Here is a 16,757-nt window from a genome sequence, read left to right on the forward strand (position 1 = left end):
TGATTATACATAGACAGACAGACAGATAGATAGGCAAGCAGGCAGGTTGTTAGGCAGGTGTTTGAAGATAGATAGACCTGCGGAAAAATGGATGGGAGGAGGAGGATTTGTGGAGGTGGTAGGGATTTGAGGGTGAGTTACAGTGTGTTGGGGTAGCTGGAGTTCAGCTAGAAGATAGGGAGAGCTGGGGGCTGAGAAGACCAGCTGGAGTGGGGCTGGGTGTTACTGGCCTAGGGCAGGGACCCTGGCTCTAGCTCCGAGTACAGCGGTGGAGTCATCCCACGGGGAAGGGGCAGCACCCCGCAGAGCTCTCAGTGCTTCTGCTTCCATATCTAGGGCTGTTTGGCCCCAGTCCCTTCCTACTCATCATGTTCGTCCCTCCCTTTTGAGCTCGGGCTGGTTTCCATTAGTTTAATGGGAGCGAGTGAGGAGGGAACTGCTGTATACTGTTTAAAAACGTCACTGGCTCCAGGGTCATGGAAAAGGGAACTTGAGAGCCTTAACCCATTCTGGGCATGGAGAGCAAGGGGTGTGGGTTGGGAGCGAAGGGCAACAGCTGGACTGAGGAGGACAGGACGGGGGGGGGGAGGGGGCAAGAGTGGAGCAGTAGAAGGGCTGGATGCAAAATAGGACTGAGAGGCAGCAGCAGGGCTGGGGGAGGCAGGGGGACTGTGGAGTGGGGCACTGGTAGAGCTGGGGGAGCCCAGCGCTGAAGGACAGGCATCTACAGGGTCAGGAGTGAAAGGCATTGTAAGGGCGGGCGGATAGGGGACCATTAAACCCCCTGATACCATTAAGCCCTTCCCCATGTCAGAGTAAAAGAGAAGAGCCCATTCCAGTAGCAGAAATAAATCCACCCTGGTGTTTCTTTATAGCCAGCCTGATTACGGCACAAACAGGAGGGAGTCACTTGGACTCCTTTGAACTGATTTGTAATGGCAGAAGTTGGAGCAAAAACCACGAGTACATTTTTCTCCTGGACTGGGATGGCCTAGAAGTGGGTCCTTCTAGGGTAGAAGGGGCAAAGACCTTATTCCACACCCCTTGAGCCAGCCAGTCTGCTGCCCTGGGGACAAATGGAGTGCCCCTAGAGGGGAGGGTCTATCAATATTTTACCCCACAAAGACATTTAAATGAGAGATCCTGTTCCTTTAAATCTCCAGCTGGGAGAGTCTCCAAACCCAAAGGAAATCTATTGGGGGATGCAAGGGGGGGTGGGGTGGGGGTGTTCCCGGGCAGCTGTCCAATCAGCACCAGGGAAACTATTCCTCTGGAGAGAGAGATGGAGGGAAAATGGGGCATGGCTAATTTTCTTTCCCCTCCCCCCCATCTCATTCAGTGTTTTTTTATGGGGAGGGCCTAACATTTTTGTGGGCGGAGGGGGCGTGGCTGGGAATCTCCAGTGGGCAAATGGGAAGGAGAGAAAGGGGAGATGGGGGCGTGGCTTGATGGGTGGGAAAAAAAAGTTTGGGAGAAGTTTTTATAGTAAAAGGGGAGAAAAAAAATTGAGGCTGAGCAAGGGAAGGAGAGAAAGGAGGAGTGGAAGAAGGGGTGAGGGTCACTGTGGGACACCTTTTCGTGTTCCCCCATCACAGCTCCACCACACACCCCCACCTCAGCCATCTGTCCATCCTCTCCCATGGGGGCAGCCAGCTGCGAGGACGAGGACCTGGAGTTCAAGCTGATTTTCGGGGAGGAGGAGAAGGAGCCTGTGAGGATGGGGGTGTCGCTGGAAGGTGAGGGGTGGGCTATTTTGGGGGGACTGCTCTTAAAGGGTCATGGAAAGGGATAGCGGGGGGGATTTTTTTCTTCTTCCTTTTTTTTTTCCCATCAGTCGAGGAGCATGGAAAGTTTTGTCCTATTAAGGATGAAGGGAGGGAGGCTGCATCTCTTCCGCTGGGGGCTCTGTCTCCATCCCTCCATCCCAGGGGACATCTCTGGGCATCCTTAAGACAATAACAGTATTAAAAACGATGATGAAGGTCATGGTAACGAGGTGTGTGGGAGAGCCTGTGATGCCTGAATGTGTGTGTCTCAGTGATTGTGTGTGTGAACTACATCCCTGAGTGTGTAGGATGTTCCACGCTGTGTGTGCGCACAATTCCAAGTAGTGTGTGTGCACTAATTCTTTTTTGAGATTTTCAGCACGTGCAAGGTACATCTGTGTGTATGCATGTCCATACGTGTTTTCCTGGTATCCCTATGTGTTAAGGTCCCTGTGTGTGTGTGCATATGTAACATCCCTGTTTGTGTGCAAAACTGCTTTGTGTGATCCCTATGCATGTATGCGTGTGCCTGAGACCCCATATAGGCAGGCTATCCATACATGTGCATGTGTGTGAAATCCATGTTTGTGTGTTGGCTTTCCATATTGGTGAGAGCCTGTGTGCAAGAATCCGTGTGTGTGCACATGCACACACAATTCCTGTATGTGAGAGCCCTATATGTGCAAGGGCCCATGTACATCTGTGCGTGCATACCCACCTCATTCCTTTGGTGTCATCTCTTCCCCCTCCATGGCACATCTTGCACTGTGGGAACACATGCTTCATGGGAGTGTAGCACCAGGATCCCCACTGGGCCAGAAACCAGGTGCTTTTCCTCTCCCGCTCACTGCCCAGAATTGCGCCCCCCCCGCCCTCATTTGGGCCACTGCTGTTGGGAAGCTCACAGCCCCAAATTCCTCCCCCTACTCCTGCATGGTAGGAAGCTTGGAACTCAGCAGAGGAGACGTATCTTGGCTCCCTCCCCTCTTGGGCATATGCCTGTCTGGTCAAAGGTGAGAGAAAGGGTGTGTATGGATGTCCTGCACTCTCACCTGACCCCTCTGGTTCTGCTGGGACCAGGCCATGGGACAGGGCCTGGGGCAGGAGCAGGGCAGTCTGTGACATATGGTTTTAACCTGTAGAATCCAATGTACCACCCCCTCCCACTGCCCCAAAATAGCCCTCCCCACGCCATTCCTGGCCGGGTGCCCCGTGTTCCCATGGCCACCGTGGGGCCCTGCCAGCAGAGGGGAATGTGCCTTTAATTGTGTTCAGATGTCTCCCCCCAGAACCTCTCCCCAAGCTTTCCTACCCCCCCATCCAAAGACTGGGGTTGTTTGACCCACTGCAGAGGGTGGAGCCTAGACTGAGGCCCAGGAGCTGCTGCCAAGTTCAAGAGAAGGTTTCCAGACCCCATTGCCTGCCAGTGCTGCCAGAGCCCCAATCCCTTGGCAAGCAGGGGAGGACTGTAGGACCTGGGATCCCATGCAGAGCCTGGCTTGATTTAGCAGGGGGGCGCTGTGAGGGCTGTGGGGCAGGAGAGCTGGCTGCAGGGGAGGTTCCTCCTCTGGGTCCCCTATCCTGGTGCCGACAGCCTCCTGCTGAGGGAGTGGATGATGAAAGGGGCAGAGAAAGGGTTTTAAATTAGAAGCAGGTGTTTCTCAGTGCTGCAAATTGGTACAGATCAAGTTACTTTGCGTCTCTCCAAATATTTGTTTCTTTGGGGAGAAGAATTTTCCTGCCCGTGGTTTCTGGAGCAGACGGCTCTGCCCGCAAGACTCTTGCCCCTCTCCCCTCGGAAATGCCTCAGTCCAGGACTATGAACTTGGCACCTCCCAGGACACTTTCTAGTCCACTTGAAACTGAGTGTGTGTGCATGGGGGTGATGAGGATGGGGGGCCTCTAAGCAGCAGGAGACTTTTAGCCTGCATTAGATTTTGCCTGTGTCCCCAAGGGAGGGAATGACATCCTGAACAGCATGTGCACACATCTGTGTGTGCTTGCATGTGTGTGTCCATCTGTCCTGCCCCCCTGCTGGTGGGGACAGGCAAACTTGTATGTATATGTGTGTTTCCTTGCTATTGCTGGCTGGAGGGGATAGGCCCTCACCTGTATGCATGTGTGCTTGTCTGCATGGGTGTCCTTCCTGCCCTTTGCTGGAGGAAAAAGGGCCTGAATGTGTGTTTGTGCGTGTCTGTCAACACAACCTTCGCTATTTCATCTCTCACCCGTTGCCCTCTCTCCTTGTAGATCTGGATGCCGAAGACCTCCCTGCTTGCTGCACCCTAGGGCTGGGAGACCCCCCGGCCTATGCCTCCCCGCTGGGCATCCCTTGCCCACCTCGCCCAGGAGGGGGTCCCCGGGCTGGCATGCACTCCCCTCCACCCCGCCCTGCACGGGATGACACCTTTGAGAGCCAGCCTGCCCGACGGGTCCGCCTCGGGGGTGGCTCCCGCGTGCTGGAGTGCCCCAGCATCCAGATCACCACCATCTCCCCAGGCGGTGGGGGGGACTGGGACTGCTCCCCCCGTGACTACCTCTCCCTGGAAGCCTATGGGACATACCGCGAGGCCCCCCTAGCTTCTGGCTTCTTCACCCCCAGTCCTGCCAGCAGTGGGAGTGCCTCCCCCTGGAGCTTCTTCTCTGACGATGACTGCTCTGCTGGTGACGATGTTGAACGGGAGCTGAATGAAGCAGCAGCCAGATTTGCCCTCAGCTCACCCTGTGGCTCACCCAAGCCCTGGGCCACCATGGAGGATCCCTGGCCACTCTACACCGGGGGCCGTGGGGCAGAGGATGCCTGGCTGGCCCTGCCCCCACGGCCTACTTCTCCCTGTGGCAAGCGGCGCTACTCCAGCTCAGAGACCCATTCATCCACCTCGCCCTGCCTCTCTCGCCGTGGGAGCCTGGGGGATGAGGGCACAGCAGAAGTAGCGGATGGGGCTGGTGGGGAGGATGCACCTGGGCAGCGCCCACCGGAAAGCATCCCACAGAAAGCACGCAAGACCTCCACCGAGCAGACGGTGGCATTGACACGAAAGGAGGAGGGAGGATGTAATGGGGAGGAGCCGGGATTTGGGGGCTCCCGGAAGGAAGGGATGGATTATCTGGCTGTGCCCTCCCCCTTGGGCTGGTCCAAGGCCCGGATCGCTGGACACAGCCCCATCTTCAGGTACCGCATCACCATGGGGAGAGATAGGGAATGGCGCCTTCTACAGCGTAGTCATCCCTGCCCCTATCCATGCCATTTTCTGCACCCTGCCATATCCCCTACACCCCCCCATGCTTACCCCCTATACCCACCAGCCACCCCCTGCACAGTGGGGCATGATGGTAGTGGCACCCCCGATAGGAAAAATGCCTTGCACCCCACTCCCAACCCAAACTATCCTTCCTTCACTCTGAGGCTGGCACTCCCTAAAGAAAGCTCCCCACCCCCTAAGCCAGCCAGTGCCTCCTGCCCTGGGGTTGGCAGCCCGTGGAGAGGAAAAACCCCTGCCCTGCTCCCCATCTCACCCCCCTGGGCCAGCCAGCTCCCTCTTGCCAGCGGTTGCCTGGGCCTTTGCCTCGGCTGCCAAGGCCTCCTTTGTATAATAACAAGCTGTCAAGCCAGCCCCACGTCAGACGCGCCGGTGTCTTGAATTACAGATCCCAGACCCTGGCTCCGCACGCACATGGGGAACTGGCATAAACACCGCTCCCAGCTTTGCTGCGCGGACCTCTGAAGGGAAAATGGGGCTGGAAAATGTCTGCGGTGTGGCCCGAGCGGGGAGAAACCCCTCCTGTCTGTGCCCCTATGCAGCATGCCCTCCACACCTCACCCTTGCAATACCTCTTGCAGCACAGCACCCCCTACTGACCGCCTATACTGCTGTTTACAACACAGTGCCCCCTACTAGTTCCCCTACCCGCAGCACAGCTCCCCTCATGCTGAGTTGCGGCCCTGCTCCTTGCAGCCTGGTGCCCCTGACTGATTCCTGATCCCTTACTTCTCCCCTTGCCCTCTTCCATACAGCGTGCCCCCTGCTCCTCCTTTCCCTGCTCGTTGTAGCATGGCATCCCCTACCTCACCCCTCCAACACACCTCTGCCTCCAGCATGGCTTGCCCTACTAGCCCCCTCAACCTGCCACTTCCAGAATAGCACAGCCTATGATTCTCCCCCACACTGCAACGGTTCCTACTACTGAATCCCTGCCCCACATCCTATAGCACAGTGCCACATATTCAAGCCCCTGGTCATGGTCCCTGCAGCACAGTCCCATGCCCCCTAACCAGCTCCCCCACCCTTCTGCCTGCAGCATGGTCCCCCTCCAGGACAGAGTGCCTTGGAGACACGTCTTCTCTGATCTGCCCCTTAGGTCGTCAGCTCTTCCTCCCCTGGACTGGCCCCTGCCCAGCCAGTATGAGCAGTATGAGCTGAAGATTGAAGTCCAGCCGCGAAGCCACCACCGTGCCCATTACGAGACTGAGGGTAGCCGGGGGGCAGTGAAGGCCGCCCCAGGGGGGCACCCTGTGGTGAAGGTAGCTGGAGGGACAGGAAGGGCTGGTGTGGGAAGGCTCCCCTCTCTCTGGGTCTACCCGGGGAGTGGAAGGAGAGGATGTGCCAGGGAGGTACAACAGGCTGGATATCTGCCCACCCCCATCCCACCCCAAGGACTGCACTCATGAATATGGACAGGGGTGTCCCAGGAGTTACTGAGTAACATTTGACATTGCAAGGCCAGGCACAGATGTGGAGGAATGGGTTTCGGGGAAAAGTCCATCTGTTCCACTGTTGGGTTTGATCGCTTGTCTGTTCTCTATCTCCCCTTCCATCTCTCTGTCCCTTGGCTGTCTGTCCCCTCCCTACCCCTTCCTCTGCCCCCTTTCTCTGAGCTTCCATTCATTCGTTCACTATCAAGCTTCTTTCTTCCTTCCTTCCTTGGGATCCCCACCTCCCATGCCTATGGTTGGTTGGGCTGGGCTCCAGAGCCCTATTTGGGCCACCCTGTGATCAAGTCCAGAAAACGCAGTGTGGGAAGATGTGTGTATGCACATGTATGTAGGGGGTATTTGGTTTGGATGCACTCAGCAAGGGGGTGGTCGGTGTACATGTGTATTGTTCTCTAGGTGTATATTGGTTCAGAGGATTGTGTGTGTGTATCTAAATAGAATCTGGGTTGGATTTGTTGTGGGGGGAAGCAGCGTGTGCATGTGTTTATGTGTGCTTGTGTGTGCCTGGGCTGGATATGCCGGGAAGGGGAGATATTGTACATAAGAATGCGTGCCTGTGTTAGTGTTTTTGTGTGTGTGATGGTTGGAGGGAATCAGTCTGTGTGAATGTGGTGGTCTGTGTGCATCTCAACGGAGGAGCTGGGTAGGATTGGGGGGGGGGCGTTATGTGGGCATGCATGTGTCAAAAGTATGTAGGTTGGGACATTGGGTGGGGGTCAGTCTGTATGTGTGTGCACATGTGTATTGTTTGTGTGTAGAGGAAATATGGGTTGGTGTATGGTGCAGGGGGAAGGGGGAGGGGTTTATCCATGAGCATTTGTGTGCATGTATGTGTGTCTACAGGGGTCTGGGTTGGACTAGGGGAGGGATACTGGGAGCATGAGAATCAGCCTGTGCATGTTGTGTTGTGTGCATGGGTACCTCATCCACCTCCCCACTAGATACTGCCCCTCCCCCTGCAGTCCAACTGTAGCCAGGGCTGCAGCAGGCAGTGGAGGAGGGATCCTGGGAGTCTACATGGGAGCAGGGGTGTCCTTTCCCACGCTCCAGCACAGAGACTGGCCTGCACACACACACCACACACACATAAACACAGAGCTCAGGGCGCATGCACACATGCACAAACAGCCCCTGTAATCTGCAAATGCACATGTATACACACATCCACACACAAACACCGCCCAAGACACACACAAACACACATGCATGTGTGTCCAAAAGCATCCATGCATGCACACATAAACATGCATATACAGAGACTCTAAACACACACACAGACCACAGGGCTCTGCTCCTCCAGCAAGGGGCAACAAGAATATGTGCATGCGTGCGCGCACACACACACCCCTGGAGGATGGAGATCTGTGGCGGATGGGGTCATGTCTATGGGGATGGGAGTAGTCTATATGTGGGTTGCAATGTAGTTTGTGTGTGGAGATGTTTGGAGAGGATGCATACTTGTTTCTGGGCACATGGAGTGGGTTCATTGTTTGCATATGCGTGTGTGTGGTTGGTGGGAGTGGAGTAGAATATTTGTGTGGAGTGGGTGGGATTGCACGTGCTTGTGCATAGTGGTAGGATTATGCGTGTTTTCTGTGTGTGCACAGAGTGGCTGGGAATGGGGGGGGGGTGTGTGTGTGTGTGTGTAAGGAATGAGAAGTTGTGTATATGTAGTTGTGTTTGTGCATGGTGGGAAAGGCTTATGTAAATGTGGGTAATGGGAGGTGTTGTCCATGTGTACTTATTTAGTGGGCAAGGGTGGTGTGTGTGTTGGTATGGATCAGGGCTAAAAACATGTTTCTATGGAGCCAGAGTTTGTGTACATGGTATAGTCAGAGCTGTGCGTGTATTTAGTATGTAGAGTTGTGTGCACATGTGTACAGAGTATAATGAGTGGGAACTGATTTGTGGGTGTAATAAGTGGGGATGGAGTTGTGAGTGTGCAGCAGTAGGTGGGGGTGTTGATTTAGTAGGTAGGGTCATATGCATGTGTGTGTGTGTGTGTGTGTGTGCGCGCGCAAAGTAGGTGTGGTTGTGCAAGTGTTTTTAGTAGGTAAGGTTGCATATGCATGTAAGACCTGGTGCCCTTCTTCCTGGCAGGCTCCTTCCATCTTGTGTGCAGGTTGGGGGGATGCGGGGGGAGGGTAGGAAGGAGGGGAGGGGGGAAACCACTCATCCCCACTACCCCCCCTCAGCCCCTGCCTGCCCAGAATATTCCATTTCGCACAACCCAAAGGGAGGTGAAGCAAAAGGGTTATTTTTCCTCCCTGTTATTCCTTCCCTTGCTCCAATTGAGTCCAGCTGTGCATCCTAGCCACTGATCAAAAACATCTGGGCTGGCCCTGGGGCCAGACCACCGAACCACTGACGTCGCCCCGCCCTGGCTGGGCCGGGCCAGCCGCCAGGCTCCGGAGTGTGCGTCGGGGGCCAGACACGCAATGCGGCTATGCTCCAACCCAAGTGCTCTTAAGGGAGAGAAACTGAGTCACGCAAGGCTCCTACATTGCCCCCCCTCCATCACTGTTTTTCTCCCTGGAATAAGGCAAACCCAACATCTCCAAAGTGAAAGGAATCCAGCCCAGGATTTCCCTGGGTTTTTCTTCCCACTCCTTGCCTTCATTCCACGGTTAACCCAATTTGAGTTTTGCCTGCCCCCGCTCTTATTCCCCTTCGGGGAACCAATCCAGGTTTTCCCTGCGTGCCCTCTCCCTGCAATGGATTACTTAATCCAGGGCTTCCATGTGCTCTCCTATTCCCAAAGGACTGCTCCCTTTACTATGCTGACAAGATTGGATGAGAGGCCAATCTCTAGATGGAGTATTCCCTTCACTGACTCTGCTCAAAAATTGGGTGGGGGGATCCAATCCACATTTTTCCTACCTCTCCCACTTCCTTTGGGGAAATCCATCCTAGGATTCCCAGATCACCCTCTCACTGGAATAACCAGGACAGTAGATCCCAGGGGGAGCAGATCAGACTCCATTGGCAAATGGATCCTGACCTGGGTCCTCTCTTCCATTTCCAACCCCCTGTGTAACAGCTCCTGGGCTATGATGAGAAGCCGCTGACCCTGCAGATGTTCATTGGGACTGCTGACGAGCGCAACCTGCGGCCCCATGCCTTCTACCAGGTCCACCGGATCACTGGCAAGATGGTGGCTACCGCCAGCTATGAGACTATTGTCAACAGCACCAAGGTGCTTGAAATGTCCTTGCTCCCCGAGAACAACATGGCTGCCAAGTGAGTCCTGGGGAGTGGTCCCCTTCTGGGTTTTCTCCCCATGCCCGAGTCCATTTCTGTGGAGGAATGAGATCCAGTTCTTGGTTTAGTACCTATGCGGAGGTGGCGGCATGATGCTCCCATCCCCATGGACATAACCCTACCCCCAACAGATCCCCATTCCCAGATTTTTCCCCGTTTTGGGGATGGGAGGTATGGCACCCAGAGTCCAATCCGGGAGTGGGGAGGGCACATAAACCTGATGCCAAGTTTTCTGTACTGATTTCCCCCCCAACAAAACTACAGTCCCAGATCCATGCCATGGTTGGGGCCATAATCCAGTACCAGGGAAAAGCTAGGATTTCTGTCCCTCTGAGGTGGGGCCCACAACAGAGCCCATTCTGGGTTTTTGCCCCAGATAAGTGGCTCAGGAGCTCCAGTGTATAATATTCCAGCTCCGGGATTTCCAGGGCCCAGGGGGTGATAAATGGCAAAGGGTAAATGAACTCTCCAAGGTGAAGGGTAAATTAGCAAAGGGTAAATGGGTAGGGATGTAGGGGACTCCCCTGTTCCAGCGACTACCCCCTCACTGCCCATTTACCCCTACCCCAGCATTGACTGTGCAGGGATCCTGAAGCTGCGTAATTCAGACATTGAGCTGCGGAAGGGCGAGACTGATATTGGACGGAAGAATACGAGGGTCCGGCTAGTCTTCCGGGTCCACGTGCCCCAGGGCAATGGCAAGGTGGTCTCCATCCAGGTGGCCTCAGTCCCCATTGAGTGCTGTGAGTGCACTGCTACTAGGGGGAGGCTGTGGGCATGCTCCCCTGAGGAGCGTGCTGGGAGAGGGGAGGTGAGATAGCTCATGGTGGCGGCAGATTGTATGAAGCAGGCACCCCTTAGGGATCCTGCTGCAGAGTGCCTAGTTTCATGGGGGGATCCCTGTGATGGGTGAGGTGGGTACACTATGGGGGCATGCCCAGGAATCACGGAGCCAGGTCCCCATTATGGCACTCTACTAGGAGTGGGCAGTTTTGCAAGGACCTAGAGAGCCAGTATCCCCAGTAGGGTAGCCTGTGGGTGGATATCTGTGCTGGGGTAATGGGACTAGTACTAGAGGTTGGTCCCACTGGGTGTGCCGTGGGTATTTCCCTTGGGTGCTGCTAGGGTAGGGACTTGTACCTGATAGTAGCTATGGGGAGGGTAGCAATGCCATTGGCCTGGGCCTCAGACTGCCTCTTACCCCCAGCCCAGCGCTCGGCTCAGGAGCTGCCCCAGGTGGAGAGCTGCAGCATCAGTGCAGGATCAGTGCATGGTGGAGAAGAAATGGTGCTGGCTGGTGCCAACTTCCTGCCCGACTCTAAGGTCATCTTCATTGAGAGGGGTCCTGGTGAGTGACCCACCCCAGGTAACCCCCATGCACCCCCTGACCCCATCATCTACTCTCCAGACCCTAGAGATATCCCAGGACCTCTTTGTCCTCCCCCCACGTGATAAGCAGACTTCATCAGTCCCTGCCCCAGTTATCCTGAGATCTCCGTGCTCCCTACTGTCCCATCCCCACCTCATAGCTCCCTCCACTTTCTTGCCTCCACCAGTCCCTCTCCCAGGGAACCCCCCTCCTATCTCTCCAACACCCCTCCCTGTTTCCCCACCCCATCCGTCCTCCCCCATCCCTGCCTTTGGAGGCTCCGCCCCTTGGGGCCTCTGATCCTATCTCCTCTGGTTGCAGATGGGAAGCTCCAATGGGAAGAGGAGGCTTGCATCAATCGGCTCAAGAGCAATGAGGTATGGAAAAGACGGGTTGGAGCCTCTTGAGAGTGGGTGGAGGCAAAGGGATCCTGGACTGGATGCACCCATGCTGGATCGGGTTTTGGATCCACCTGGGGAAAAAGTGTGGCTAGGCAGAAATCCTGGACTAACTGCACTTAGGGGCCATCATGGGGGAAGTCCTGGACTGACTGAATGTAGGGAGAAGTGGGCAGATGGAGGAAGCTTCTGGACCAGATACCCCTGGGGGAACAGAGGTGGGAGTTGGGGAAGTCTCAGCCTGATTCCACCTAGTGGAAATAGGGCTGTTTGGTGGGAAATCCAGGCCGGTGTTCATGCATGCATGCAGGGGTGGGATAATCCGAGCCTTGAACTTCCTCCTAAAAAGAGGGCAGGGGTGTGGAGAAAATCCCAGCCCAGTTGCACCTAGCCTGGGTAGTGCCTGGGCGGGGTGGGGGAATTCCTGGGCTGGATCTGCCTGGGGGGGAAGCAGGCAGAGACTCCAGAAACCTTGGACTGTGGATCTAGACACCCTTCGATGGCAATGCAGAAATCCTGTGCTGGATTCCCCCTAGGTTGAAGGGGGTGTGGCTGGCAGAAATCCTGAACTGGATCAGTTTGGTGGGAGTGGGGTTGATACAGGAGAAAGTCCATATTGAATCTATCCAAAGTAGTGGTGTGAGGGTAGTGGAAATCCTGCCATGGATCCACTCCCAGAGGAACAGAATGGATAGGAGGGAAAATCTGGACAGGATCTCTCTGGATCTGGGTCCCTCAAGTGAATTGCCTTTTTAGATGCCCCTCTGGTGCTTCACCACTCTTCTCTTCTCCCACTAGACCACACTGACCCTCACGGTCCCTGAATACAACAATACCCGGGTGTCCCGTCCTGTCCAGGCCTATTTCTACGTCTCCAATGGGCGTCGGAAACGCAGCCCCACCCAGTCCTTCAAGTACCTGCCCAGTGAGTGTGTTGGGGGACATGGGGATGGTAGGAAGGAGGGGAGATAAGGATAGAGGCAGGAGAGATGGGTGTGGGGGAGGGAAGAGGGGCTGCCTTCGGGGGGGGGCAGAAATATTTATTCATCTCTAAACCCCTCTTCCCCCCACAGTGATATTCAAGGAGGAACCATCGCCAGACTCCCCACTCCGAGGCTTCCCCCCTGGCTCCCCTTCCCCAGGGCCCCCCCACAGCTCTCCCTATTCCCCAGAGATCCCCAGGGACATGGATTTCTCCCCCAGCCGACCCCCCTTCCCCTGCTACCCTGAAAGCACTCCCTATGGGGCCAGCTACTCCCCCACAGGCTACGGGGCACCTTCTCCATACCCCGATGGACCCCATCTGGTCACCCTCTCCCCACCCTATCGCCACTGCCTCTCCCCTGAGCCCCCTCTCCGCTACCCCCCAGTAGAGCAATATGGGGGACCCAGGCTCACAGTGCCTCCACCCTTTCACCCACTTGGCTACCGCTCGCCCCACTTCCAGCCCCCCACCCAGCTCACCCCCGCACAGCCTCCAGGGGAGCAGGGGGGAGCTAGGACTCCTGAATGGGGGGAGGCAGAGTCGGCAGACAGTGCGGTGCTGGAGAAGCCCAGTGGAAGTGGATACCGGGCAGCTTTCCGGGAGAGCCTGCCCATCCAGGGCATCACGCTGGAGGAAGGTAAGAGGGCATGCTCCCCTCTAGTGGGCCTCAGCTCCCAGCAAGCCCCACGTTGATGGGAAAGTAGACTCTGATGCTGGGGAGTGGGACATGGGGGCCTTTTGTCTTAGAAGCAAGGGACCATATGTCCCTGATGGGTCACCTCACCCTTTCTCTCCTCCCCTCTCTCCCCCCCCAGTGACTGAGATCATCGGCAGAGACCTGAGTGACTTCCCTGAGCCACCTTGTGAGGGCAGGGGCAGCTGAGACTATAGCCTCTCCTGGGTGCTTCTTGGGCAAAGAGACCCCCCAGAGCTGACCCAGCTCAGCCAGCCAGCCAGCGAGGTGGGGGCATTAGAGCTGGAAAGCAAGGCCTGGGCAGCACGGGGCAGGCGAGTCTGTCAGCCTGCCTGCTTAAGGTCTGTCTGTCTAAGCTCCATCCATCCATCCAAACTTACCCTTTCCTCCCTCCTTTCTAGTAGACCCATATTCATCCAGCCCTTCGATTCCATCACAGCTCAGTTTCATCCATCCATGGTTATCTTCATCTCTCTCTCCATCCATCCAGTTTTACTCCCTTCCCCTTATTTATCCATCCATCCATCCAAGCTTGCTTACTCTCATCCATCCATCCCTTTATACCAGAACAGTTCCCTCCATCTATTCCTCCAAATTTATTCACAGACATTTGTCCATTCCTCCATCTATCTGTTGGTCCCTTTCCACCTCTGCTGGAGATGGATAACTCTGGAAGCTTTTCCATCCTACCGCATAGCTCCCCAATAATGCTATCCCATTTCCTGCCCCCACTGTACTTAGCCCCCACTGCAGGGCAGGGTGGGGGTGGGAGATGGGGATGTCACCCCCAACATCCCACCGTGTTGTCCCTCAACCTGAACAGTGGGCAAAGCCTTCTGCCCCACAATTGGGCCATGTGTGAGGTTTCTTTCCCTAGTGGGAACCCTGTGAACACCCCTATTTCCAATGCCCATAGTGGGGAGCCCTCTACTCACTCAGAGAGGGAATGATCTGTTTAAGGGGGAGTAGAGTTGGGGGCAAGGTGGGCACAGGAGGGGCAAAGACCAAGGGGAGGAAATGCATGTGGTGAACTGGAGGAGTCAGGTTGTCCCATCCCATTTTGGAGGGAGGGGAGGCATTGAAGCCCTTAGCAGACCCCATGGACTGGGGGAGGGGCAAGTATGTTATAGGGAGTTATGAGCATGTGGCATGGACTCACCTCTCTCCTTCCTATTCTGTGCCCTCCAGTTGCAGCCCCTTTCTTTTTTTGAGGGAAGCTCAGAGGGTGGTGGGTTATATCTATTTTTTTTTTATTGTCTTCCGTCCCCACCACCACCCCCCATCTTTTTCCCAGTTGTTTTTTTGTATTGAAATAAATGGATCTAAAAAAGAAATAAAGAAAGCCTAATACTTTAAGGGCATCTGACTGGAGGGGGTGGAATCAGGGCAGTGGTGAGGAAGGAGGGGAGGGGTGGAGGTTTCAGTGGGAAAAAATAGGAGGGGGAAAGGATGCAGGGGCAGGAAGCTAGGGGAAGGGGAGGAGGGGATGGGAGTGGGCCTGGCAGTGGCTCTAGTGGAGGGAGAATGGAGGTGGAGCTGGGAAGGAATCCTTTTCTAAGCACTTGGAAGAGAAAAAAGGTTGATTAGGAACACTCAGCATGGATTCACCAAGAGCAAGTCATGCTTCATCAACCTGATTGCCTTCTATGATGAGATGACTGGTTTTGTGGATGCAGGGTGAACAAGGGATGTGGTTTACCTTGATTTTAGCAAGGCTTTTGATATGGCCCCCCAAAACATTCTTGCAGGCAAGCTAAGGAAGTACAGCCTGGATGAATGGACTGTAAGGTAGACAGAAAACTGGCTGGAACAGTGGGCTCAGAGGGTGGTAATCAGCGGCTCAATGTCTAACTGGTGGTATCAAGTGGAGTTCCCCAGGGGTCAGTTTTGTTCAGTGTCTTCACTAATGATCTGGAAGATGGGATGGGGTGCACCCTCAGCAAGTTTGCAAAGAACATCAAGCTGGGGGGAGTAGTAGATACACTGGAGGGTAGGGCTAGGATTCAGAGTGACCTAGACAAATTGGAGGATTGGGCCAAAAGAAATCTCATGAGGTTCAACAAGGACAAGTGCAAAGTCCTGCACTTAGGACAGAACAATCCCATGCACCGGTACAGGCTGGGGGGTGACTGGCTGGGCAGCAGCTCTGCAGCAAAGGACCTGGGGGGTTACAGTAGACAATAAGATGGGTGAACCAACAGTGTGCCCTTGTTGCCAAGAAGGCTAACAGCATCCTGCATTGGTAGGTGTGTTGCCAGTAGATCAAAGGAAGTGATTACTCCCCGTTATTCAGCACTGGTGAGGCGGCAACTGGAGTACTGTGTTCAGTTTTGGGCCCCCCACTACAGAAAAGAGTTGGACAAATTGGAGAGAGTCCAGCAGAGGGAAACAAAAAGGGTTTGGGGGCTGGGGGACATGACTAATGAAGACAGAGTAAGGGAACGGGGCTTATTTAGTCTGAACCACCTTCAGGGAGTTGAAGGCTGCTATTTAATCCCCTCTCAGTCCTCTCTTCTGCAAAGAGGACAGAGCTGGGCTGTTCTCAGTGGTGGCAGATGACAGAACAAGGAGCTAAGTTGCAGCAAGGGAAGTTTAGGTTGCATATTAGGAAGAATTTTCTCACTAGGAGGGTAGTAAAACACTGGAACAAGTTACCCAGAGAGGTGGTGGAGTCTCCATCCTTGGAGGTCTTTAAGACCCAACTAGTCAAAGCCTTGGCTGGGATGATCTAGTTGGGGGTGGTTCTACTTTGAGCAGGGGGTTGGACTAGACAAAGGTCCCTTCCAACCCTAATTTTCTATGAATTAGAGAAGGGGCTAGGACAGCAGTTGGGGGGGAAGACTTGGAGAAAATGATGGGGGAAAAGGTAGGGGGGAAGAGAGGGGCTTGGAGATCTGGGTGTCCAGTGGGGAATAGCAGGGGTGCAATTTGTGGTGCTGAGGGTATGGAGATGGAGGGCTGACCCAGGTATGCACTGGTGCTGAGGTTGAGGGCCATAGCCCCCACGTGAGAAGCTCAGTGTACTGGGGACCTCATGCTCCACCTGGAGGGGGAGACCTCATGAATGCAAACCCCGGGGCTTCTCCACTGCCCTCTCCTGAAATGACCTGCAAGTCCCCCTGCAGCACCCAGATGTGCAGGGACCTGCTGCCCCTTAGCACCCCTTATACAGCACAGCTGGCCCTTGCACCCCCTCCCTGAGCTTCTGCCGCCCCTTGTTGCCCCACAGGTTGAATTCCTTCTCAGCCGCGCCTTGCCCTCCTTCCCGCCAGCCCTTCCCCTGGGATGCAGGGTCCAGCCGCATCTCTTACCACACTGCAGAGGGGCTCGTTCGTTCTGCGTCCTCCTGGGTGCACTGCTCCTCACCAGAGGTGGCTGCATGTCAGTGGAGCCGGGTGCACAAAGCTGCGCGTGTCCCGCCCCCCCCAAGGCGCAGCCCTTCCAGCACGGGGCGCAGGCACACACGGACACACGTGCACAGCAGAAACGTGTGCGCACGCGCGCTAGAGCTCGCTCGCTCTGTGCGCCCCGGGCTCCCTGCCCGCTTTCCCCATTGGCTGCGCCGGGAGC

General features: G+C 55.4%; 2 protein-coding genes across 10 annotated transcripts in view; one reads left to right on the forward strand and one right to left on the reverse strand.

Moving 5' to 3' along the window:
* Positions 1–16,658, reverse strand: part of RIPK3 (receptor interacting serine/threonine kinase 3) — a 31,628-nt gene extending 14,970 nt beyond the window's left edge. For 7 of the 9 annotated variants that reach the window (XR_016443058.1, XM_090052694.1, XM_090052693.1 and 4 more), the window contains exons 1-2: positions 16,499–16,652; positions 2,485–2,531 (exon numbers count right to left, since the gene is read on the reverse strand). The gene's annotated coding sequence lies outside the window, so the exon portion shown is untranslated. Of the gene's footprint in view, positions 1–2,484; positions 2,532–16,498 lie in introns of all 9 variants that reach the window. The other 2 variants (XM_090052689.1, XM_090052688.1) reach the window with 2 other exon arrangements.
* Positions 1,301–14,597, forward strand: NFATC4 (nuclear factor of activated T cells 4). Its single transcript, XM_090052685.1, has 10 exons — positions 1,301–1,736; positions 4,017–4,938; positions 6,126–6,288; positions 9,521–9,720; positions 10,312–10,484; positions 10,949–11,089; positions 11,432–11,487; positions 12,307–12,433; positions 12,582–13,130; positions 13,309–14,597. Exons 1-10 carry the CDS (start codon positions 1,640–1,642, stop codon positions 13,374–13,376), a joined length of 2,496 nt encoding a protein of 831 aa, XP_089908811.1. The 5' UTR covers positions 1,301–1,639; the 3' UTR covers positions 13,377–14,597.
* Positions 16,659–16,757: the final 99 nt, after the last annotated feature.

This window comes from Crocodylus siamensis, chromosome 6 (genome assembly GCF_052110815.1).
Source record: "Crocodylus siamensis isolate JL-2025a chromosome 6, ASM5211081v1, whole genome shotgun sequence".
Classification (NCBI taxonomy): domain Eukaryota; kingdom Metazoa; phylum Chordata; order Crocodylia; family Crocodylidae; genus Crocodylus; species Crocodylus siamensis.

Excerpts from the sequence above, each read along its gene's own strand:
- NFATC4 (XM_090052685.1), top strand. The coding sequence starts at position 1,640 with ATGGGGGCAGCCAGCTGCGAGGACGAGGACCTGGAGTTCAAGCTGATT. Across the intron at positions 6,289-9,520 it reads GGGGGCACCCTGTGGTGAAG|CTCCTGGGCTATGATGAGAA; the intron begins GTAGCTGGAGGG and ends CCTGTGTAACAG. Across the intron at positions 11,488-12,306 it reads ATCGGCTCAAGAGCAATGAG|ACCACACTGACCCTCACGGT; the intron begins GTATGGAAAAGA and ends TTCTCCCACTAG.